Source organism: Bombyx mandarina, chromosome 15 (genome assembly GCF_030267445.1).
Source record: "Bombyx mandarina strain Sakado chromosome 15, ASM3026744v2".
In the NCBI taxonomy this organism is placed as follows: domain Eukaryota; kingdom Metazoa; phylum Arthropoda; class Insecta; order Lepidoptera; family Bombycidae; genus Bombyx; species Bombyx mandarina.
Genome location: NC_143221.1, coordinates 7,487,171 through 7,512,977, shown reverse-complemented (window position 1 = coordinate 7,512,977; position 25,807 = coordinate 7,487,171). Strand labels below are relative to the sequence as shown.

Sequence of the window (25,807 nt, the reverse complement as noted above, 5' to 3'; positions counted from 1 at the left end):
ATGTATATATTTGATGATGTATGTATGTAACATCGAGAAGCGATTTGTAATAAAGAGCACTCGCAAAACAATTTAAAAATCAACGTGCCTATCTGATCAAAGTTGAAGCCTCGACCTAAATAATTTAGATAAAACATCAATTGATGAACATCAAATTAATGCCAAACTTCTTATAAGACAGACAAGCGAAATCTGATTTCACTATAACCGATAAAGTAATTGATAAAAAATAAGAGCACAAATGCTACTAGTAGTCGTTACTAATTCTAAAATGTAATCCTCGTATTAAGACGAAGCTTTAAATGATATTTTGCTTTCTCGTAAAAAAAACAAAGGATTTTTTTGTGTGCCAATTAATTTTTTCATATTATAAACTTTGAGTTTCTCCGGAATTATTTCTTAGTGGTTATTTGTGTTCCATTGCTGATTGTCATTGACGATAGCTAGAATAGTCTCTGTCGTTATGTTTTTTTTTATTTTTTATTGCTTAGATGGGTGGACGAGCTCACAGCCCACCTGATGTTAAGTGGTTACTGGAGCCCAAAGGCATCCACAACGTAAATGCGCCACCCACCTTGAGATACAAGTTCTAAGGTATCAAGTATAGTAACGACGGCTGCCCCACCCTTCAAACCGAAACGCATTACTGCTTCACGGCAGAAATGGGCAGGGTGGTGGTACCCACCCGCGCGGACTCACAAGAGGTCCTACCACCAGTAATTACGCAAATTATAATTTTGCGGGTTTCATTTTTATTACACGATGTTATTCCTTCACCGTGGAAGTCAATCGTGAACATTTGTTGAGTACGTATTTCATTTGAAAAATTGGTACCCGCCTGCGGGATTCGAACACCGGTGCATCGCTCAACACGAATGCACCGGACGTCTTATCCGTTAGGCCACGACGACTACAAAATATAGATAGAATAGAATGCTGATCAGTTAGCGTGCTGTCTGAATCGATTTACTTCGACTAATTACGACGGCATAAAAAAAAGTACTATTTATCGACAATTCAATTATATGTAGTTTGAAGATAGGTTAATCGAATGCAGTCTAGAATGGTGTAAATAATAAAGATTCGACGTACACTATTGGTCAAGAAGAATGCGCCTTGAGTCGCGGCCACAAAAGCGGAAAACGACCATTGCGCTCCAAATTGGATAACAGTAAAAGTGATCGCATACATCGCTACGGAATCGGGGCCATTTCCAACAGTTTTCACGGTTATCCGCGGTTTTGTACGCCATTTAATTTGCGATTGTTCTATTTCTTCGTTATTAACACTCGTTGTTTTGTTGAATTAACAACGGTTTGTCGATTCGAACAGTAACGATGAATATTTATAAATCTGAATATGCCAAGTTAAGTAACTATTGTTCCATTTGAAACATGCAGTTACTCTCAATAAAAAACATTAGTACACATGTTTTTACGCGGAAGTTCGTCTTTTATAAAGTCAGGTGATTTTAAATGGAATCGATTTACAAATGTCAGACAATGTAACAGACTCTTCTCACAGCCTACAAACTTCCATTAATTATTGCGAGTTGTGGAAAAATGCAAAAAACGGATTAATTGTATTATCTTAAAGAGAGGTGTATTACAACATCAGTACGGTAGGTATTCCTCAGAATCGATTTCAAACGGGATCGATCGAAAATCAATTCGATATTCAATTAACAGTACAGACAATGTTCCCGCGCTTCTAATATTGCATTGTGTTCATCTAACGAAGATGGGTACATATCTCGAATCAATCTGTCCAATGAAATAGCGAATTTACAAAAGAATCGGACAGCCGCGATGCTAACAATCGCTAACTGTTCAGTGCTGCGATGCCACTGACTCTCTCGGCTACAGTTTACAGTTTACGGGAGCAAACGACCGGCCTAGTCAGTTTGCTTTGATCTGAATCGCGAATCAAATATCTAAAATGCCCAGGATCATGACCTCACGAATCTGATTGTGTCGAAGTGATATCATCTTAACTGCCACACGTTTTGTAACCGTTGTGAATATTTTAAACAGTTTTAGGGCATTATGTAGACATTTCACAGTTATGTTTCGACTAAGATGAAGTGGTATGTTTACGGGGTATTTATATATTATTCTGCCTATTTATGCCCTGAAACAGTTATGTTGGTACGATTGGTTCTAATGGGCCACTGTCGTTTGCGTATTGAATTAGAATAAAAAAAGTTAAATATCCGATCGCAATTTTTGTTTATATTTCTGAGGGCGGAAAAATCAGAGTACGCTTTTGCCGTCCATTGACATCAGAAAATGAAAAAAAAATGGGTCTTTCATAATTCTGAAACTAGAATTCGTATTTGTGTCAATGTCATTGTTGACGTATGGCGAACCACTCACCATCAGATGCTCGTCTGCCTATGACGGCAGCTTTTTCTCTCGGAGTATATTTATTCGAATTATTTATATATTTTTTTATTTTTTAGTTTAGATGGGTGGATGAGCTCACAGCCCACCTGGTGTTAAGTGGCTACTGGAGCTAATAAACATCTACAACGTAAATGCGCCACACACCTTGAGAGATAAGTTCTAAGGTCTCAGTATAGTTACAACGGCTACCCCACCCTTCAAACCGAAACGCATTACTGCTTCACGGCAGAAATAGGCGGAGTGGTGGTGCCTACCCGTGCGGACTCACAAGAGGTTCTACTACCAGTAAAATATCAGGCTTATAAGAAATGAATAAAAACTATTATGATTTAAGGTTTATTGCAAAATATATGTATCTTAAATTCTTAATTACTATTGTAGCCAGACAAGCAAACGGTGCATCTGTTTTTAAGTAGCCACCCTCGCCCACGGACACCAGCAATATCAGGGACACTACCAAGTGCCTGTTCACGGCCAACCAAACTGGCTTATTACCGTTAAGAGTTTTAATTAACTTCAGATTTTCAATTAAAAGTTTGTGTGAATCTCACACGTATATATCAACGTTGCATAATACAGTTTTGTGTAGAAAACTAGACCGACTACTATCGTGTAGATTGATCAACACGTAAACATGGTCGGCTGCATCATAAATTGTATCATAAAATGATGCTATAATAGTTTTTTGACGCCTTTAGCATTCAAACCAGATTATAATAGGGCTGTCAGATAAACTATTTATTAGCGTTCACAATAACGTAGCGCTTTTTTTGGCTAAGATGGGCTGATAAACTCACGGTTCACCTGATGTTAAGCGGTTACCGAAGCCCATAGACGTCACACAGATGGTACTAATTAACTCAAGACATAAAATAGAGATTGAATTCTAAGAAATAGCGCTGTGATAAAAAAAGAATTCAAATTAATGCGTAATGACGTGATATGGACTCCTATGGGGCATTCAGGACCTTTGCTATTACTACTGTGAAGCGGTCAGGCATTCGGATTTGAAGATAAGGACGACCCTCAATAATTTTTTATTGCTGAAATTGGTAGTATAGCGTACGTGTTAAACGTATTAGGTGCAGTCCAAAGGACTCAACTTGTGAGTCCGCGCGGGTAGGTACCACCACCCCGCCTATTTCGGCCGTGAAGCAGTAATGCGTTTCGGTTTGAAGGGTGGGGCAGCCGTTGTAACTATTCTTGAGACCTTAGAACTTATATCTCAAAGGTGGGTGGCGCATTTACGTTGTAGATCTCTATGGGCTCTAGTAACCACTTTACACCAGGTGGGCTGCGAGCTCGTCCACCCATCTAAGCAGTAAAAAAAAAACTCTACGTAAAATACTTGTAAGGTACCCAGGCAAACAAGATGAATTTATAAAATATTTTTTTTACTATTGCGCTACGGAATCCAACAAAAAAAATGTTCTTCTGACAGCCCTTCTCTTGGTTATTTATTAGACTCGTAGAGACGTTGCATTAATTTTTTGTTGTTGTGACGCGATATTCTTTTACTGATCTACAACACTATTGATTGATGATATTAGGTGTGATAAATTATATCTGTATATGATTATTTTTTTGCAATAGCAGAATAAACAAAATTAACATAATTGCTTCTCATAAAACTACTTCAATAATTTGTAAATAAATATCCATTTATTTACATAAATAAATTTAAATATTAAAAGTGTACGTGTATGTTTTATATTTATATTTATTTTAGAACCTGTTAGCGTAATATGATCTATGATTCGTATAAACTGTGGTCCGATGTAAGGTTATCTCCGATTTAATCAAAAATACTATAAAACAGTTCTGAGCATTTATAAATCAAGTTGAGCAATCGGAATGTGCATCATTAGTCCACGGTTTACGCAGGGACATTAATCATTTACCTTATAGACATTGCGGTTTACAACTACCTATTCGGCTATTGGTATAAAGAAGCTTCTCGGTCGTTTGAGCCTCGTCGAGATAAAAAAAGAGTTTAATTTTTAAAGCTATTTTGTTAATGAAACGGTCAAATTAATTTTATCAACGCATTCGACATTTTTAGATAGCGGTCGTTTGAATCATTCAGTTTATCAGATGACTTTGAATTGTGAGATCAACGCTTCACAGTATAAAATATGTAAAATTTGTATTTCTGTTTGTCTCTGTGTCCGATTAGTTCTTGTAAACTACGGGAACAGATTTTGATATAGATTTATTATCATTTAGATAATTTCTTCTGGAAGTTTTAAATGTAATAAATATATACATACATATATTAATATGTTTAAATTATTCTGCTAACTACTACTACTAATACTAATTTAAATATTCTCACTACAGCACAGTATCCTAATATATTAAGGTAAAGCCAAGTCGGATTGAAGATCAAGAATAATATAGCAGCTCATTCGGAAAATGAGATTGTTTAGAAATTTTGTTTGATTTTACTATTTCTTGCGCTCCTTAAGAAGACCCATTTTAATATAATCCGAATTAGAAACATAACTTCATTCCGCATGGCGAAGTATGTGAAAGGACAATACTATTATTACCACCATGTCTATTGGCATTGTAAAAAATCTTTTAAATGCTAAAACTAAGTGAAAGCAATGGAAAACAAAATTGGACTTCAACAACATACCGCATACATTTGAATCAATGTCATCCTAAGCAAGAGTTAGGAATAAAATGAATTCTACTAAACATCTGTACAGTCCTTTCATCTGATAAATATAATTTTAATTCTAATAAAGTTGACAGTAACGCAGTTACTGGCTACAGATACTAACGGATTCTATTACGGTATAATGTAATAATTCGTCTAACATTATTGCTTTAATTTTGAACGTTACGAAAGATTTCTTAGAGGATAAACTTTATTAGTATTTCAAGAAAGTAGGCTTTTGTGTTTTAATGTGAAAGTAGATAAGTTTTATTCAACAGTATAAATTAATAATATTTATGAATAAGTCTGATCCGAAACGGTAATGACTTTTTGGCTTTTTTTTTGTTGTTAACTTTGATTTGAATTTTGAATCTTAATAGCTAATCTGATACTGGTGGTTAGGCGTCTTGTGATCTTGCTCGGGTAAGTTCCACCCCCTTGCCTACTTCTGCCGCGAAGCGGTAATGTAAGTAACCATTGTGTACTATTGTACTAAGACTGAGACTTAGAACCCATGTTTCAAGGTGGGTGGTGGTATTTACGCTGTTGATGTCTATGGTCTCCGGTAGCCACTTAACAGCAGGTAGGTAGCGAGCTCTTTGACCCGTGCAGACAAAAACTAATAATCAACTAAGTTATACAGAGGATGTATGTAAGAGAAATCAAACTAATTTGAAAGTACACAACTTGAAGGTGGGTGGCGCATTTACGTCGTAGATGTCTATGGCCTCCAGTAACCACTTAACACCAAGTGGGCTGTGAGCTCGTCCACCCATCTAAGCAATAAAAAAAAGTACACACACTACAAGTAAACCATTAATTCATATACGATTTTTTATAGCATTTCTTCACAATAGAACGTTCAATCAATTTGTAATGTAGATTTTTATGGAAATTACAACATTGTGCTTCCTGAGCATAGATTAAGTAATGCACTAGCGTCGGCTTTACTTTCATGCTGTACAATTACGTAGAACAAGTAGCTGGCTGTATGACGCCTCTTCAATTAAATGGCGAAGATAATGACAATGTAAGGCTTCTTGGATGTATTAATGGATCGTGTATCTTTCGTCATCCATTCTCACCGGCTTTAATCTAATACAACATGTTCAAATATGTAAGGCTTCATATTAATTTCATTAGATTTATCACAGCCGCAGTTGAGTTGGTTGATAATAATAAAAAATACATATATAGAATAACATAAAAAAAGACGTGTGGCACTCGGGGACTGCCGCGGTAAAGCTATTGCAAAGCATTTTTTTGTCAACTTATGCAATTACAATTAGACAATAATAATTTAATATTAAAACAATAATAAAAATAAGACCACACTATATTTATAAACATTAACAAAAGCAAAACAATAATTGTCCTCTTCACACTCATAAGCTAGTCCGCGTGAGAGAGAGATGGGCAGACTTTTCATGATGCTCATGCAGTGCGAAGTCACATCGCGCGCTTATTCACAAACACTACACCAGCGCAAAGTGTGAATGTGTTGAATGCGAGCTACATAGTAGGCGTAGTGGAGGTGTCAGGTTATTTTCGTTACGGAATTTCTTGATTCAGTCGCCGCGCTCAAGGCCCGCGATAGAAGCTATGCAATAGCTTAAAAATCATTTAAAAATCAATTCAATTATTTACTGGTGAAGGATTGTATCACTTTCATCTTGTTGTTACTTCCGGGTGCAATGTACTAACTAGCAAAATCAAATTTAAAGTAATGTCCCGTGATAAAATGCCTCCACAAAAACTAGTAATCTAGTTTAAGCGAAATAGTGTTTTCAGAAACGTATTTGCCACGTTCGTTGTACAGAACATTTTGGTATGTTACAGTCTGCAAAGAAAATTGATGTATTTTTATTTATAGGTACATGTTTTTACGAATTTTACAATATTCCCAACTTATCAATAGTGCTTATTAAAAGACATGAACAAACGTCAATGCTATGTATGTGTGTTTATGTTAAATTATAGGCATTATAATTTATTAATAGACGGAGATATCATTATTACACCGCAATCGATTTTATAATAAATTGAACAGGAAGCCAGCCAGTTTTCATGTACAAAATCCATACTTGGTTGCCTAAGAACAGAAGTATTCTATAAAACTATAAAGACTTTTTATGACACTAATAAGGCAACTACAAAATATAAATAGCTACTTTGATCACTATAACTTTATCACCTAATATAGGAACTTCAAATAAAGAGTTGGCGAACGTATAACTTTGTTCATAGAAAAATTGTTTTCAAAATACTTGAAAATTAGGAACGCTTGGGGACTTAATTTTGCGCATTTTGCATGTCACTGTAACATTGGTAGCCATTTTGGAATAAATGTTATTATTAGCATTATAATCCTTTCACATTTAATCCCTTCATTATTCTATTTCAAATTCAAAAGTTTTCAAATCCTATAGGTTCCTCTATTACACACCTTCATAAAAGAATAGGAATGACAATGAAAATGTACTCATGCCTAAAACATAAATTTGATTTTCCAAATAATATTAAACTTTTGTTTCCAATATGTTATTAAAATAAAAACTAGGGACTTTTGAATCGTTAATCGTAAATTACCAAAATCAACAGGGTATTTAAAAAAAAAAATCTATATTTATTTGTAGTCTCAGTGAAAACATTCCTACTCCTCGCGTCGTTTCCTCACTGCTGAGGGTCGTGACCATCATATTTCGACAGGATTTTACTCCTTATAATATCCCTCCAGCGCCTCCGATCATTGGTCGCATGACGGGCTTCGTGGAATGGGATCTCTAGTGTGGTACGGATTTGGTGGAACCACCTTGTCGGACTGCCGCGCGGTCTCTTTCCCTCGACCAGTGAAAAATCGAGTGAAAACATTACTTAAATAAAATTTAAAATTTCAGATGCCTTTGAAAGTAACATTATCTTCGTTGACAGCCAAACAGTAGCGTGACAAGTGATGACATTTATTGAAAACCAAACGACTGTAACAAATGTCCGTTCATATTGCAATCTCGCAAATAAGAAACAACTACAGGCTGCAATTAGACGGTTTATAACTTTTTTTTTTGCAAAACAACAGTGACCGAGTTCCGCGAAAGTGTTAATGGATATTGATACCGAGTTTTAAACATTTAAATTTACCGTTGCTTGATTGTCCTTTTTATTTTTAGAGATCTGTAATGAGAGTGTTTATTGTTGTTGCTTTTTATTGTTTTTTTTTTTCCGTTTATAAATTTACAATTTGTTTTATAATGAAATTCGGTTCGTCGCGGATTAACTGATTTAGTTTCTCTTAGAAAAAGTATATTCAGATAATGTGGTGCTTTATAGGTACGTAGCGGTTATCGTTATCTACAGTAAAATTGCCTCTGCAATTTTTCCAAAGAATAGTGGCACATATATTCACAGTTTGTTGCTTAATTACCGTTGTGTTGAGCGAAGTAATTACACAGGCATTAATAGTGAGACCATTCGTTAATATTAAATCACTTAAGGCGTTGTACAAAGTACACACGTATTGAATAAAACTTTACAATAACAAAAAGTACAACATTTATTAGTATTATTATGTATTTTTTTTATTGTTTAGATGTTGTTAAGTAGATACCGGAACCGGAATCTTGAGATATGAGATCGAAATTTCAATTTTAAAAGACCCTTCAAACCCCTTACCCTTCAATAAATTTTGCTTATTTGATTTTCATAGAACGATGTTATTTTATGAATAATTTTGACAGACTGATTACGTCACTGGTGGTAGGGCGTCATGTGAACCAGCACGGATGAGTACCATCAGTCTGCCTATTTCTGCCGTGAAGCAGTAATGCAGTTCCGTTTGCAGGGTGGGGCAATCGTTATATTGTAAAAACTGAGACTTTGAACTCATGTTACAAAATGGGTGGCGGCATTGACGTGGTTGATGTCTATGGGCTCCGATGACTACTTAGCGCCAGATGGGCCATGAGCGTGTCCATACATCCTAGTGTTAAAAAAATTTGAATTTCGTTAATTTCATAAAGTTCCAAAATTAATATCTTTACCGGTCAAGCCGCAATCAACAACGAAATGCTATTTTCAACTTAAAGTGAAGCCCTGTAGAATACTTTTCAAACGGCCAAGGGCCTTAATTTGTCTTTTTTCGACAGCTCGAGTTTCTTCTTCCTATTCGTACACTCTTGACAGAGTGGTCGTGGTCATGCATCAGTCGAATATACGACCTGCTCATGACTCGTGGGAAATTAGTGCTCGAGTTTATGTACTCGTAAAAGGGAAGTTAATGATACTATTAGTTGCTTATAACTTAAATTGTTGCAGTTTCGTCCTCAATCCTCTAACGCCCGTGCAGGAAACCAGATGTCTGCTACAAAACGATACACAAGCCAATAACCCCATGGCTACACCGCAGGTAAAAAATTGTTTTTTTTAGTCAGCTAGTTTTTTTTGCAAACATGTCGCACTAACGCAAAAAAAAATCTTTGAGACATTATTCATTTGTGTTTTAGTCTTAAGTTGCTTCGTAAATGATATTTTCAATATTTAAAATTGTTTATGATTATGATTCTGTGCAGATATAACAAGCACATATGAAAATATTATCACTCTTAAAATAACACTAGATAATGACGGAGCTTTGCTCGGTTTTTTTTTTTGATAAATTGTGTTTTTTAGAAATTATATTTAAATACGAATTACATATTGATAAAATGATGAAATATGAATAATATTTTTCGATCTTACCAACAGAATAATAAAAAAATATGAATTGGTTATTTTTAAAAAAATCAAAATTATCGAAAAAGTTGATTATTGAAAACACGAATAAAACAATATTTTCTGAAAATAAATCGTAGCTAAATCGATTTATAGCCAACGAAATCCGAAATCCCCTGTATACTAAATTTTATAAAAATCGTTGGAGCCGTTTCCGAGATTCAGATTATGTATATATTTATATACAAGAATTGCTCGTTTAAAGATATAAGATAACCCATAACACATAATAGATTCAAACAAACACATTAAAACCCGTTAGAAATAGGCGTTAAACTAGATTAGTCTCGTTAACTCTATTAGCACATAAATTACTGTATGAAACTAGCTCTAGGAAGTGTTTCAGATGTAAGTGGGTCTAGGTAATAGTCAAATAAATCAACTGCTGGATGATAACGAGTTCTTCAATGTTGCAGACAAGACGATCGATGTTGCAGCATTAGCAATTCAGATTGCATGGTTCATAGTTAGTTGGACCGGGGAAAACTTCACAAACTCTATGTACACTGTATACGGATTAATTACTGGTGGTAGGACCTCTTGTGAGTGCGCACGGGTAGGTACCACCGCCCTGCCTATTTCTGCCGTGAAGCAGTAATGCGTTTCGGTTTGAAGGGTGAGGCAGCCGTTGTAACTATACTGAGACCTTAAAACTCATATCTGAAGGTGGGTGGCGGCATTTACGTTGTAGATGTCTATGGGCTCAGGTACTCTAGCACCAGGTGGGCTGTGAGCTCGTCCACCCATAAACGCAATAGAAAAAAAAAAAAAAACCTAAAAAAATCATGGAAAAGAAAGTTCTGAGTTACTCAGTCGCTGATTTGTTACTGAGCTCACAGTCCACTGACATCGAAGTCTCAGCTACGTTGGAATGACAGATATCCTACTATACGAAATAAGTTTAGGTAATGGTAGGAATATACAGAACGGTAGTAGCCGTCGGATCGTCGAGTTCCTTTGCATGGGTTCGGATCGGGCCAAGGGGAAATCCTTACTACCCAGGCTTGAACCATAGTACTACCACCGCATAAGAATTCAAACTATACACATTATACACACTACAGATGGGAAGTAAGGTTAGGAAAAAAGGAAGCTAGAAAATAAGATATTCGAATCTGTTGATTATTGATCGCGCTGGCTCATTCATTAATTTACATAGGTTTGTTATGTAAATAAAATTGTTCGTGGTCATAACATGCGGCTGCGCCCGCAAGCTCTGTTGCGTTTTTACTTTTTAAGTTTAGTCACGAATAAACGCCCCGGTTAACCAGTTATGTTATTTAATTATCTCACTTCCGATAACGCCCTGAACCATTATTGACCACTACAAAAATAACTCCTAAAGTGGTGAACCCGACGGTCGCGAATAAACGCCCGGTTAACCAGTTATGTTATTTAATTATCTCACTTCCGATAACGCCCTGTACCATAATTGACCACTACAAAAATAACTCTTAAAGTGGTGACCTCGACGGTCGCGAATAAACGCCCCGGTTAACCAGTTATGTTATTTAATTATCTCACTTCCGATAACGCCCTGAACCATTATTGACCACTACCAAAATAACTCCTAAATATGTTAATATTGACAATCACCGTGTTCTAAGAATTGAATAACGAACACGCTATGAAGAGTAAATTTTTATTGCTTTAGATATACTGAGGAGGTCACTCTCATCAGGTTTTCAGTTGGCAATGGGGCTCATGGACAACATAACGTGCATGCTGACGAACTTGAAACATGAGAGCGAATTCGAATTCTCAATTGCTGTGAAAAACGGTTATTGCTAAGTTCCAGTGGTTTCTATACACATAAACTCTCAATAGACTGAGCCACTAGTTTAAAAAACTATAAATGGTTTTAAACAAGACAAAGAGAATGCGCTATCTTAAATTTCGGTTATATCATTCTAGATGGAGCTTTCTTTAAACTACAAAATAGTTGTGGTGCCTATTGCTTAAAATATGAATCCTCATTAATCTTTTGAATGAATTTTATGCAGATATATTCTAACGAATTAACTGTTACCACCGGATCGGTTTTAGCTAGTAGTGTTTTTTTTTTGTTTCTCTAAATTACTGTAATGCGTGAATCATTTGCTATAATTAGAAACGGACGAAAGTTATGTGCACCGAGTACTTACGCTTTTAGTCGGTTGTTGTAACTTAACTTTTACAGTTTGCATTAAGGAAAAGATCGCCTCTTTTTTGTTTTATATTCGCTTTAAGGTCCGTATACGGTATTTAACTTTGTTACAGCGTTCCGTCAACACTTACTACATGGTTAAGCTGCAAGTACGCTCTGAGAGTGTATGCTTGCGGCCATGGGCATTCGAAAGAGTACCAGGGAAATCACTCCGAGGTCTTGACAACACGATCATCTACACTTCAACTAAGGAAGCGTGTTTGGCTGCGTGTCTCAATGAGGTAACATTTTTTTTTTGACTTTGTAAAATCCATATAAATAAAATGTAATGTGTGTAGTTTGAAAACGAAAAGAAAATATGATTAAATAGTACGCCAAAGTAATTATATAATTATAAATTAATTTCATCAATTTTTCTATACTGGTGATATTAGAGTCGGGATATTAGAGTGAAATTATTATGTTGTTAGTGGTCCTTGTGATGCGTGTGCAAATATTTAAGTCAATCGGATGTCTTGAAGTTGTTCAAAATGACGTCTAAAGATTACGCTACATACAAAAAATATATACATACTAAGCTAGCAAAAGCGGCTTAAATAAATATACGGTTGCGTGTTTCCATTCCTTAATCATTTATCAGATTGTGGTGAGGTTTGATATAGTTGTTTATGCCCTTCAAAGAAGTCTTCTGTTATGATAGCACCGAAGAACGAAAGGTGACGCGAAGATAGTTTAAAAAAACATCAAAGTTTTGCATATATGTAGTTCGCGATAGTGGCTGCACAGCGTTTAGAAGTCGTCGTGGCCTAAAGGATAAGACTTCCGGTGCATTCGTGTTGATTGATGCACCAGTGTTCGAATCTCAGACTGGTACCAATTTTTCTAATGAAATACGTACTCAACAAATGTTCACGGTTGACTTCCACGGTGAAGGAATAGCATCGTGTAATAAAAATCAAACCCGCAAAATTATAATTTGCGTAATTACTGGTGGTAGGACCTCTTGTAAGTCCGCGCGGGTAGGTACCACCACCCTGCCTGTTTCTGCCGTGAAGCAGTAATGCGTTTCGGTTTGAAGGGCGGGGCAGCCGTTGTAACTATACTTGAGACCTTAGAACTTATATCTCAAGGTCGGTGGCGCATTTACGTTGTAGATGTCTATGGGCTCCAGTAACCACTTAACACCAGCGTGACCGGGTTTCTCTACTAGTTAATATTTGCCAGACGTAAGTTATACAACGGCTCTTTATTTATGGAATATCCACCACTTGAATTATAAGTTTGAGCATGGCTAACAAAACATCGCCGTGCTGAAGATAGCCTCTATAATTTGAATGGCCGCAAGGAAAAACTCGTAGCTTGGCTTGTCACGTTTCAAAAATAACCCTCCGTGCAGGATGACAGATAAATTGCTACGTAAAGAAACTGCTATTTTAGCATTGTACTATCATCTACTTGTAGAGGGCGTAACGTGTTTCGTTTACGACAATAAGCATTCAGGAAAAGACGCAATTTTAAAATGCAATTTACAGTTCCAATTCAATATCTGTTTAACAGTTTCATTCCAGTTTTGAGATGCAGGCGAAATCATAGGGGCGTGTTTATTTGAGACGACTTTGTTGACTTTAGGGTTTGGTTACATTGTTTCAAATTATCTATATTTTATGTTCAACACCCGTAACAAGTAGTTGGGTGCAACAGTACAATAGAGATAATAAAGTCATGTACGAAATTGATAAGAATTTATTCATAGTTGAAACTATATCTACCGATATCGGTCGAACTGATTGCTTTCAAACTTTTGTAAACTTCAGGTATTTTAACCTCAAAATATAGAAAAAAGAGAGAGGTGTACTTATGGACACCCGGTCGGAACAGAGTTCTTTTTGTTATTTATTTTTTTGTGCTTGTATAGGTATTTATTAGATAAAAAATAAAGAGTTAGTATGAAAAAATTAAGTGTATCATCAAATGTGAATAAAATTGGTATTGCAGATAAATTAGTGAAAAAATTATTTGACTATTTTACTATTTCTTAAAAATGCATAAAACAATTCATTTTCTCAAAATTTACGGCACGCTGAATAGATAGAAAATATGAATTTAATATTTTCTTTCATATTTTTTTCACTTTTCCAAGAACATACTACCGACATTTATATGCATTGAATAATAAAATCCTTAGCTTTTATCGACTAATATTATTTTCCGACAAATTTGAATGATCGCGATAGGAAAATGTATACAAAAAGCGTCGGTAGGATTAGTGTTAAAGCCTTCGTCAAACAGGACGCGTAATTAGCGCGCGTTAGAGCGCTAAACTCACGCCGCGCTATTACGCCGGGATGTGTTGTACTACTATGGTAAATACTGTCAAACAGCCCTAGCGCCGCGGCAGAGCGTTGCGTACCTACTTATAGCGTATAATTACGCGTTCTGTTTGACGAAGGCTTTAACTTAAACACAATTAATTATAATTTTCAGAACGATAACAATTGTGGTTCATGGTGGATGCAGTCATAAAAGTTTTTCAGACTCATTCAAATCTGAAAAAAATCTTGTTCGCAGAAAAAGTTACCGTGCAGATCCGCAGAATACGAGTACGGAAGCATGAGATGTGCCCTGAGTGATTCCGACAGACGCACCGCTCAACATTTTGTTCAACTAACCGATACTCCTGGCACCGATTACTTTGAGGTAAATCACTAAGCACGTATGAGGCCATCAGCGCAAAAGTGGCGTAATCCACAATTTTTTATATTCAAGCTTATATGACGTATATTGGTTTTTTTTTAAATATAATAAATTTTGATGCAAAACCGGCCTATTGTTTCACCCGTAGATAACAGATACCTTTGTAAACATTATTTTTGCGCGTATTGTTTTTTTTTGCTTACTCAAATTCAAATTTATGAAAATTCAAACCTAATTGCCTCCATACTAACTCTATGGTAAGCTTAGGCCACTTTTGCGCTGACGGCCTCATATAATAACTAAATTTTAATGTTACCCTTTTAAAGACTATTAGCTACTTATATTTAGGCTGTTTGTAATATATGCGAGTTTAGTGAACAAATTCACAGTTCGAATTTGAATTTTATTCTATTGCAATAAATGTTTGAATGTAATCGATCGGGGTCGGTCAGTCACTGTGGTGATTTGATAGTGGCTAGTGCTCTTTAAGCAATATTAGGTTAGATTGTAGCGCTAATCTTGCACCGGTATATATACAAACAAATTGCCTATTTTTGCTGTGAAACAGTCGTGTATTGCGGTAGATAAAGGACAGCAGGTACTATAAAACTGGTGGTCATATCTATGGATCGCCGTAACGACTTAACAACAGATTTTCCGTGAGCTCATTCACCTGTATCGCGACGGAAATATATTTGAAACTGTCTCTGTGTCAAACTACAACACGGATAAGTGTTGTGGTGACATCACTACTGATCGGGGTGAGAAAAAGAACTGAGCAATATGTATTCTCTGTGGTACAGAACTTGTGCCTGAAGGCTGGACAGGCCTGTAAGGGCCAACGCGTCTTCACCGCGCCGCGCGTAGGAGTCGCCGAAGATAAGGTTGCTCAGTACGCAGGACTGCATTACTACACCGACAAAGAGCTACAAGTAAGTGCTTCTCCAATTCGAACCTTAACTAGTCGGGTCAAGCTTAAGTTTTCAACGCGGAAAAAAATTGATTTTGACGTTTTGTAAGTCCTGCGAAATCCATTTGCGAAGCGCTAAAACATGAACGCGCAAAGGCTGTCTTTTGACAGCCGGCCATTAAGTTTTTATTAGAATTTCACAAAGAACTTGGACATAATTTTCTTTTTATTTAATTAAATAACTAAGGTATGTTCTTTTGATGAATAACATTAGTCCTTTCATAAGTTTATGATTTTTCATTTAGTTCTCTCATGAACTTAAGTGCCTGTCAAAGAAACGAGTCACCATAAATATGTAGTGTCTGAGTGATTTTATTACTAATTTAATATAAGGTTTTGTTAATTATTATAATTCGCACACGTACACTGTGTACTTACAGTAGCGTATGTTGTGGTTCTCCACAGATACGTACCACGACGGTTCAGCTTATTTCTGTACCGAAATAGTCCCCTGTATATTGGTTTGAAAGGAGAGACTGCGGTCATACAATTGATTTTTCTTAAACATCACGCCTCAAAACAATTGAATGTATTCGTGTTTGTGATTTCTGCCTATTTCTGCCGTGAAGCAGTAATGCGTTTGGGTTTGAAGGGTGGGGTAGCCGTTGTAATTATACTTGAGACCTTAGAACTTATATCTCAAGGTGGGTGGCGTATTTACGTTGTGGATGTCTATGGGCTCCAGTAACCACTTAACATCAGGTGGGCTGTGAGCTCGTCCACCCATCTAAGTAATAAAAAAAACAGCTTTATATTCCATAAAATCCACGTAAAACATTACAATTAAATTTACTTTAAACGACCAGTCCCTATTTCCGTGTGAAATTAACTAAGAAGTGAGCAAATTTTCGCGACAATTGTGCAGTGCGCCGGCAAAAAATGCGAACATAATTGTTCGCGGCACGAAAATAAACTATGACTACAGTGAGTCATTAACTCTCGATAAGCGGATGACTTTGTATGCTGACGCTACAGGTGACGTCAGAGGCGGCTTGTCGGCTTGCATGCGAAATCGAATCCGAGTTCCTGTGCCGATCGTTCCTCTATCTCGGAGCTCCGCACTCCGCTGCCTACAACTGCAGACTGTACCACCTCGACCACCACACGCTGCCCGACGGTCCTTCCGCCTATCTGAACGCCGAAAGACCTTTGATCGACGACGGAGAACCGATCGGAAAGTACTCCGAGAACTTCTGTGAGAGTAAGTAAATATGTATTTATATTGTTGCCCAATATATCGTCTTCTCGCATTAAAACTGTATAATCTCAAAAGTTACTAATTTTACACGAGAGTGTTTTAAAGGTTTAACGTGTGATATTTTTAATATTAATCATCCTTGTAACAATTTTATTTTTATTTTTTATCGGTTACATTATCTGTCTTTTAAAGATAAAATTATGTATTAATTTTGTTAATAGTAGTCAAAACACAGATAAATAAATAAAAAACTAAAACGAAACTACATACGTTATTTTGACAGTATTAATGAGAAAAATACTGACGATACCAAATGGTTCCGCATATTAACTCAATTTCGAATATTTTTGGAAATTGTACTTTTAATGCGAAAAGACGATATATTGTTTCACTTGTGAATTTGCATGTTTTATGAAAAATAATTATTTGTTTGCGATCTTCGTTTATTTTTTAAATAGGTGCAAATCAATCACAATATGTATCAAAATCAGTGTTTTCATTTTGATTTAGTGTAACAATACGTAGGTAATTTGATTTAAATGCACTTTTACGGTTAAGTATTTTGCTTGTCTTAATTATATCATTTTGGGATCGTATAATGTTGGGATGGGCTTATCTGACTGTTTATAGAAACAATCCACAATCTGCACGGAACTGCATACATCTAAAATTGTGTAGGCAGTCTACAATCCACCTAAATGTAATAGAAAATAAAAATAATTTACGCTATGACACATTTGAAATAAAGTTTATTTTTAATTCATATTTAAATCATAGTTTATATACAAATTAACTTTGTTCATTTTAAATTATATATTGTCAAATCACTACGGGAAAGCCTTGTGAAAAAACACATTAATGCGTACATAATTATCGTTGTAGACCATTTCCCATGGCTGCTTATTACAAAATCGTTAACTTGAGAAGCGATCGTAGTCTTGTTTTCATTTTTTGGCGCCATCATTTCGGAAAACGAATGACAATGAGAAATTACAGCGCCTTTATTAAAAACTTAAAAGAGTATTAAATTAGAGAATTAGCTCGCGTTCCGTGTCTTGCGCCATTAAATATAAATAAAATGCAAATGATTTTGGTCGTTTCACTCAGTTATTTTTCGTGACTTTCATAAGTTATATTAAGTTGAAGAGAAAAATGTATGAAGAACTATGAAATAGCCTGCTTTGAATTATATAGATTAAGAACGAGAGAAGTGTAATAGGAAATGTTCATATAACGTGTCGTACTAGTTTTGGTTGTGCAAGTAACTAGGTTGGAATCTAGTAGTCTGCAATCTGCATTTGTAAAGTCAGCGTCTTGTTGACCGGCAGGGCAATGAACTTTTTGTTGCTCTGACGTAGATTAAAAATGCTAAGAGAAAATGGTACCTTAAATGAGGTATTAAATAAGTCAGAGCGACTGCTGCGACTTAGCGAAAACATGTTGAATTATTTCGTAAAATGTTCGTAACTTTCTACGTTAACATTAACATACTAATTTAGTCACAGGATTTACCGTTTAAGCTTTCCAGAAATGTATCTGACTCTAATATCCTTTATTACGTATTCAAACATAAATTATTAATTTTTTTGGCATACAAAATTTGGTTTCGAAGAAAGCCTATTGTCCTGTCATAGTCTCACTGTCAATCCGAAGCGTTGTTTTGAATAATCAATTGATTTGCAAAAATCTACCTCCGAGGCATTCGAAACTAATCCATACTAATCTAGGTAACATAAATAATACTTTTAATATATGATTTTGAAACACAACAACCTGTATACGTAAAAAATGCGTAATCTTCATAAATCATAATGGCAGACTTGGTTAAAGGTAAAGAGCTAAACCAATTTGAATGTGGTTTTCATTAATCCATTCTATTAGTTTTCAGTTAATATTCGTATAGTTCAAAGTAAATCGTATCACAAACAGAAAAACAATATGGCCAAATGCCACATTAATTACAAAGCTATTATTGTAAAAAAGTATGTAGTGCGCTTGGAATAATTAAAATATTTAATTGTCATTCAACGAACAAACTGTACACGGTACATGGGTACATTCTCACGTCTCTTGTTCGCAAAAGGCAATGGGCAGTAGTTACGTATGGTCAATTTGTATGTAACACACTTCTGAGAACTTTAGAATGGTCTAAATGGAGTTCTATATGAACGCTAATGCGTAACATTTCTTTTAAAATGATGACCTCAGGAGATAAGTCACTTAATAAAAGTAAGTTTTTTCGTATAATGGTAGCTGGTATTTTGTGTCACAAGAAGTTAATAGGCTGCGTTATTTTAATACATTTTTTTATAAATTTCAATGTCGCCTAACGGCATTTTAAAACTGATCGCATATATTATAATATCATCAATTTCTCGATAAGAATTTTCTAATACTTAACACCATTCGTGGTCTAGGTCGGCTGAAGACAAAATTAAAATGTGACTACAAAATATGAATTCTTAAAGCTGATACAGATTTTTTTTTGAAACCGTTTCAATTCAATGAAGATTTAATTTTATACTGAGCTGATTTTTTTTTAACCTTAGGGTTCAGTTTTAATGGGGTTTTCATTTTAAAGGTAAAGGGAACCGAGATCTCAAAATGAGTCTCCAAAGTTTTTTAAAAGCAAAAGTTTCCTTAAAACTTCGTCCTTCACCACGAAAACTGTAAATACTATAATGACAATAAAAAAAAGTGAAATTAACACGTAAAAGTAGTTTTAATTATGTGCACGAATCGGGAAAACCACGGAAGATACATTTTTCTAACTTGCCTACAATTCTTGGAAGCGTGTTAATATTTAACAGATTAATTTGTGTTTTTTAATACGCTTTTATTAGCTTCAGACGTATGTATGTATGTATGTAACGGAATTTTTTAACATGATTTTGACCCCCTTCAAAACGTCGGATTAACTCGCAATTTGGTTAACTTATTAAGGACCGATGACAATTCAATATTAAATAAAAAATGAAAAAAAATATTGAAAAAATTGAAATTCAACTGAAAAATGAAAAATAAATAATAGTTTAAAAAAACTAACAAAATACGCTTTTATAGAAAATCCAACTAAAAAATAGAAAATAAATTTCAATAAATTTGAATTAAAAATGGTGTAAGAAAAAATGATTTTATTGTAAAAAAGCGTGGGGTGCTTTTCAGGATATTATCAAAATAACCCTTCTACTCATATCTGTTCATAAAATATAACTACTGACTGATACCATGCACCCCACGATTTTCTATAAAAGCGTATTTTGTTAGTTTTTTAAACTATTTTTTTTTAAATTATATATTTTAATATCGTTCGATCAGATATGCAATAGGATGGCCTATTACTCTTAAATATAACATCAATAAAACTATATCAAGTAACAGCAAGTAAGGAAGGATCACATTTAATGAGTCCAACTAGCATTTAAGTGCCGCATTTAGAACCTGTTATTCAATAAATGATGTCCAGGCCATATAACTACGCAACAGTGGGTTGGCAACGCGTCCGTTTTTGCCGCTAAGCAATCAACCGGACGGTACAGTTAGGCACAGGGTCGGGTTGCAGTAAAACGAATTGTAGAATCGGCTTCTTTTTTTATTTTTCTCTCCTTAGTTTCGTTTTAGTTTCAGAACTTTTATTGTTCTCTGAGAACGTGCTTAGCCGCGCTGACTTTTTCGAATAGTTTACACTCGTTTAATTTTTTGTCGCCCGTTGAGACGGCCGAATTTAGGCGCGGTCGTGATGTACATGTTCCAATGCGTTTTATGTATTTTCTGTATTCAACTACGAAAACAAAAAAAAAAAAAACAAAAAAAGACAGTTCTGTTATGTCAAAATTCACTTCCCTTCCGTTAGCAGTAAATTAAAAAAAAAAGTAAAGAATGTAGTTGCCACATTTTGATTTGTAGTCATCAAACGATTGGGATGAAGGGATTAAGGTTTAATGTATAGCAACATTAGCGAAGTCCATTACTTACGTCGCTTCGATCTACAATAACAACGTAATTGATAGCCGCACACGAATTTCGATTGAACCAAATCGTTTAGCCTAAGCAATTAATTTTATCTCGTGATAATCACGAAACATCAAAAACGAAATGTTCACATTCATATAGGACGGTAAAACCATTTAGACACAGCAATGCTAAGCCCTTTTTTATTTTGTCTCTTTAGGCTAATTAATCTCTGATTATAGCTGACAGCTGACTCAATTCTAGGCAAGAAAACACTTTTCAGAAAATAGCATAGTCAGTTTCTATGTTCGTCGTAGATTTTAGATTTAGAGAGAGAGAGAACATACTTTATTGCACACCAAAACACAATTAACATCGGAAAACAGTTAACAAGCAGATACGTTTGTACAATAGGCGGTCTTATCGCTAAAAGCGATCTCTTCCAGACAACCGTTTAATTACCCGAAATTTAGCAATAGTTTCATTGTTTTTTTTTCTTGTATTTCATAAAAAATGTTTACTATAGGTACCTACATCTTGAACCTACGAACTTCCGTGTCAGAGACATATATAATACCGCTAGCTAGTCTATGAGTGCAATAGAGTTCTACTTAGAGGTCAAAGTTTTATCACCTACGCTATTTCCAGTTCATAAGTACAAAACTGCTAATCGTTAATAACACGAGAAGGGCGGACGGCGATTGATGTATTGTAAATCACAGTTACTGTTGTCGATATGGATAATTAGTTATCGAACTTTATGTAGTGTGGGCGACCGCGTCCAACATTCCACAAGCTCGCCGCGCTGACGGTGGCCAACGCGTAGCGGATCACGGGAGTCGATCTTCATGTTAGCGCACTATGAGATGTTCACACGTTAAAGCTACCCTGTAATTACGTGTCCTTCTTCAAACGAGGCTTGTTGAGAGTATTAAGCTGTAGGCAGCGGCTTGGCTCTGCCCCTGGCATTGCTGAAGTCTATGGGCGACGGTGACCACTCAGGTGGGCCGTGTGCTCGTCAGCTTACAAAGGCAATAAAAAATATATATAATAATAACAATTTTCGTCGCAGCTCATATTCAATTTTCGGTTCTTGTAGTCCGTGGCAGATTAAATATTTTTATGGCTTCTATTTTTGATTTATTCATATTTATTTTAAATTTGAAAACAAACATGATTATATTGTAATTTTTCATATTTTACGCTGAAGTTACATGTTTGTTTCCATGTGATTTTCTTAACGTATTCTACCCTAAAATGTAATGGGCTCAAAATATATTATGAATCAATGAGCTACGCAATACGAATCTTATGGACGTTACCAATTTCACTAATAAAACATACTGTATGTACGAATGTGGAATGTTCTTTCTTTGGAGTTTTGGAGATAAAAGAGAGAACCAATAACGAATGGCTAAGACAACTATTATTTATAAGTTTGAGGTAGCCATTATTTCAGACATTTTTAGATATCATTTATTAAGAGATTTAGATAACATTAAGACTTCGTTATCTCACGTCTCTAGATGGGTGGTGGTAATTTCATATTCGTCTATGGTTTCCGATAACCAATAAACACCAGGTGGGCCGTGAGCTTGTTCGACGATAAAAATAAACAATTTCACAAAACATCTTCGATCGTAGCGTTTATTGAACTCGGTAATTTGACCTGCATTTCAAAATTCTACACTAAAAAAAAACTGGTACATAAATTACGTTTCCGAAATCTACTTCGTAAATATAATTTTTTCACTTATAATAATTAATTTGGCATCAGGCTTATTTGGTGTTGTTGAATTTAATTCTAATAAATCGCACAACTAATGGGCTATAAAAATTGCTTCTACCTACCAATTACTACAGTGCAATTATAAAATACGTCTTAATAATGTTTTTCCTTGCACTCAAGTGTATTAATTATGATGTTAATGACCCATGAAAAGATTTTCTTTGTTTAAATTAAACAAACGTAGACAATAACTTTGAACGATAAAGCGATACGTATCTCGCTAATAATGCCAGTATACAGCCATCGACGGAAGTTAATTGTTCAAGAACTCTCGCGATGAGATTATGAAAATCTTATAGTCGTATGTGAAGTGCACTCTTAAAAAAACGGCTAATTCATTCATTAACTCGCCCGTTGCTTTATAATCAGAATACGTTAAATAAAATTTATTTTACGTATTTTGGCGCTGTTTCTACCCTTGCACAACTTTAAACAAGGTTTTCATTATTATTTAAGAAATTTGACGGCTCACTTGAGTTTTGGTTATTGGTTATTGGAGCCCATAGATATTAATGACGTAAATGCCACCTTGCCCACCTTGAGAAATCAGTTTTAACTCTCAGTTTTATAATACAACGGCTGTAAAAACTCTTCAAGCCTTCAACTGAAACAAGTTTAGTGGTAGCACTAATCGTGCGGGCTCAAAAGACGCCCTACCACCGGTGAATTTCCTTTTTATATTTTATTTATCTACTGTTCTTCGGCTAGTTTTTATCTCGTTTTATTAATAAAATCTCAACATGTCTCTCAGTTCTTTGAATAGAGTTCATGTCTCACGGTTAAACGGAGACAAGGTCAGAATCGTGTCGTGTACTTAAATCGACATATCGATAGATCCGATAAAATCGATTTGCAACTCAAGATGACATTGATTGTTAAGAGAAAACAAGCTAAGATCGTGACTGTAACTTTTAAGATTTTTTAAAATATAAATATGACAAATTTGTTTAATTTACTTAAATTTTTTTCATTCTTCGTTAATATTTTATTGCTTGGATGTGTGAACGAGCTCGCCTAGTTGCCGCTGCTCTACCCTTCAACCCAGAGAGCATGATTGCCCCGACCTGTGTGCTTAGTGCGAGTTTTTAAAAGTTCTCGATAGCGTAAAAGTTAGCTCATATTTGTATGGAATGGGATCGTTTGCTTACCTTTGCCGCTAGGGGCGCTGTTCCAACTGCATACACAATTGGGTTAACTTTAACGCTATCGAGAATGTTAAAAAACTCGCACTAAGCACACTGCTTTATGCCTCTCAATAAGTAATTAGTCGTATTGCCGTATTGCTTGCAATACAATACCCGAACGGTAGATAGATTTAAGTTAACAAAACAACAGCAAATTTACCATTAGATCAACATTTACTCGCACGAGCAAATTTCAAAAGTTAAAAACAACCAAAAGAAATTTTAATGTAAAACAGCAGTGACACCGCATAAACGGTTGACCATGAATAAAATATAACACATAACGCTGCTCCGTTAGAAAAGCCACATTTTCCGAGAGACTACCATCATGCGTCTTGTTATATGCATTAAGCAGGCGCAGTTATCCATTACCGAGCTAGCGCGCTGTTCCACGGCCCTATAGTTATGGCGTTTAGATTTCCATCGGTTTGTACGCTGCAAGGAGCTAAACACACACTACAGCGAATAATGTACCATTCAAGTATTCTCACTTACAGATTGTTGCACGCAAATCCCACTCAATGTACCTACTTCCTGTTCAATTATAAGTTTACGTGATTATCGTTAAGTGATATTTAAATTGGTTTAAGATTATCTAAATTTCTAAAATAATCCATTTCCAGAGTATGGTGATTCACGTTCGATATAGGTTGTTTCTTTTGTTGTACATAAATTACAAGATAACATTTTTCGTAAGATTTTATGGCCTGGTAACAAGACGTTTAAGCCAAGTATTTTCTTCTTACGTTCTGTTAAAATATGAAAAATAAGATGAAGCGAAATGAGATGAAGTTGATTAATTTGAGATTCTAATTAATTGGGGTGTAATTAAATGAAACAAGATGATGGGATAAAATAAAGTCTCAGTAAAATTGTGGTTATTTACTGAGACTTTTTCAGTGGACTTTTTGAAAGAGCCCGAGAAGCTACGTCCAGCGGCTTTGTTTCATTTTCCCACATTTGTGCACTTACACAAATGCTGAACAATAAATAAACCACCGTTATTACACATTTAAACCTGAAGAAACACTAAATTAACAAAGTAAAATAATTCACACAACTTCGCTCCTAACGTTCCCGCCAAGAAAAACTTTTGAACAACGATTTATTAGTTCCTCACACGGAACCCGTTGTAGATTTTTTTCTAGATCACAATTTTGTAAATTACGTAGCCGACAACGACAATACCTATAGATTTCAAATTGATCGAGCGGAACTATTAGATAGCACCTATTTAATATTGTAATTGGTGTATTCACTTTGAATAGGGGAGATCTATCGTTGATACATAGACATAATTTCGTTAGTTATGTTTACAATGCTAGAATGTGCCGAGTCACTGTATGAGTTGCTGCATTTAAGTGCAAAAAGTTCCGAACCGCTCGCTATTGTTGGCGGTGCGATGGCGACGCCGCTCGTGCGTGCTTCCATAACGGTAGTCATACACAAATTGAATATTTCTTTCAACCTTTTTGTGATAGATGAAGAATCGATTACGTCTCGGACCTAGCCCTAATTTATCGGTAATTGAATCACGATGAGATAACTCGAGACATTGGCGGGCCACGACGGAGCGAAACGTCGTGTCCGTTGGAAAGTAATTGCATTAAATTGTTACAGTAACAGGAAATGTTACTGAGAGAACTGTAGCTATAAAGTTGATGTAGGCTTTTTTAAATAGTAAAATTAAAAGGTAAAGCGTTTTATTTTAACGTATATCGTAAAATTATTTATATGTTATTAATTAAATCATCTAATGTTTAACGAACAACTAAAAAAAACGTATTAACTGGCATGTACTTTTTATCCAACACTATTCGGGTACCGCAATCCTATTTGTCGCACAAGGGGCCATTCGTTCGTTCGTTTTGATAAGGAGTAGGTTTATCCAATGCAAATCATACTTCTTTTTCATTAATCTCAACAAGCGAGCGGTATTTAAATTCGAAACTAGACCAATAAATGAAAACTTAATACTGACAAGAAACCGTCAAGTTTCTCCAACCAAAAAAAAAAAACCATAAAAATCGCACAAATA

The 25,807-nt window shown here is 35.3% G+C and overlaps 1 protein-coding gene across 1 annotated transcript in view; it reads left to right on the top strand.

Moving 5' to 3' along the window:
• Positions 1-25,807, top strand: part of tyn (trynity) — a 74,583-nt gene that overhangs the window by 35,859 nt on the left and 12,917 nt on the right. The window contains exons 5-9 of the mRNA XM_028169590.2: positions 9,382-9,472; positions 12,097-12,264; positions 14,552-14,680; positions 15,481-15,609; positions 16,623-16,848. Coding sequence (XP_028025391.1) covers positions 9,382-9,472; positions 12,097-12,264; positions 14,552-14,680; positions 15,481-15,609; positions 16,623-16,848 — 743 coding nt within the window. The remainder of the gene's footprint in view (positions 1-9,381; positions 9,473-12,096; positions 12,265-14,551; positions 14,681-15,480; positions 15,610-16,622; positions 16,849-25,807) is intronic.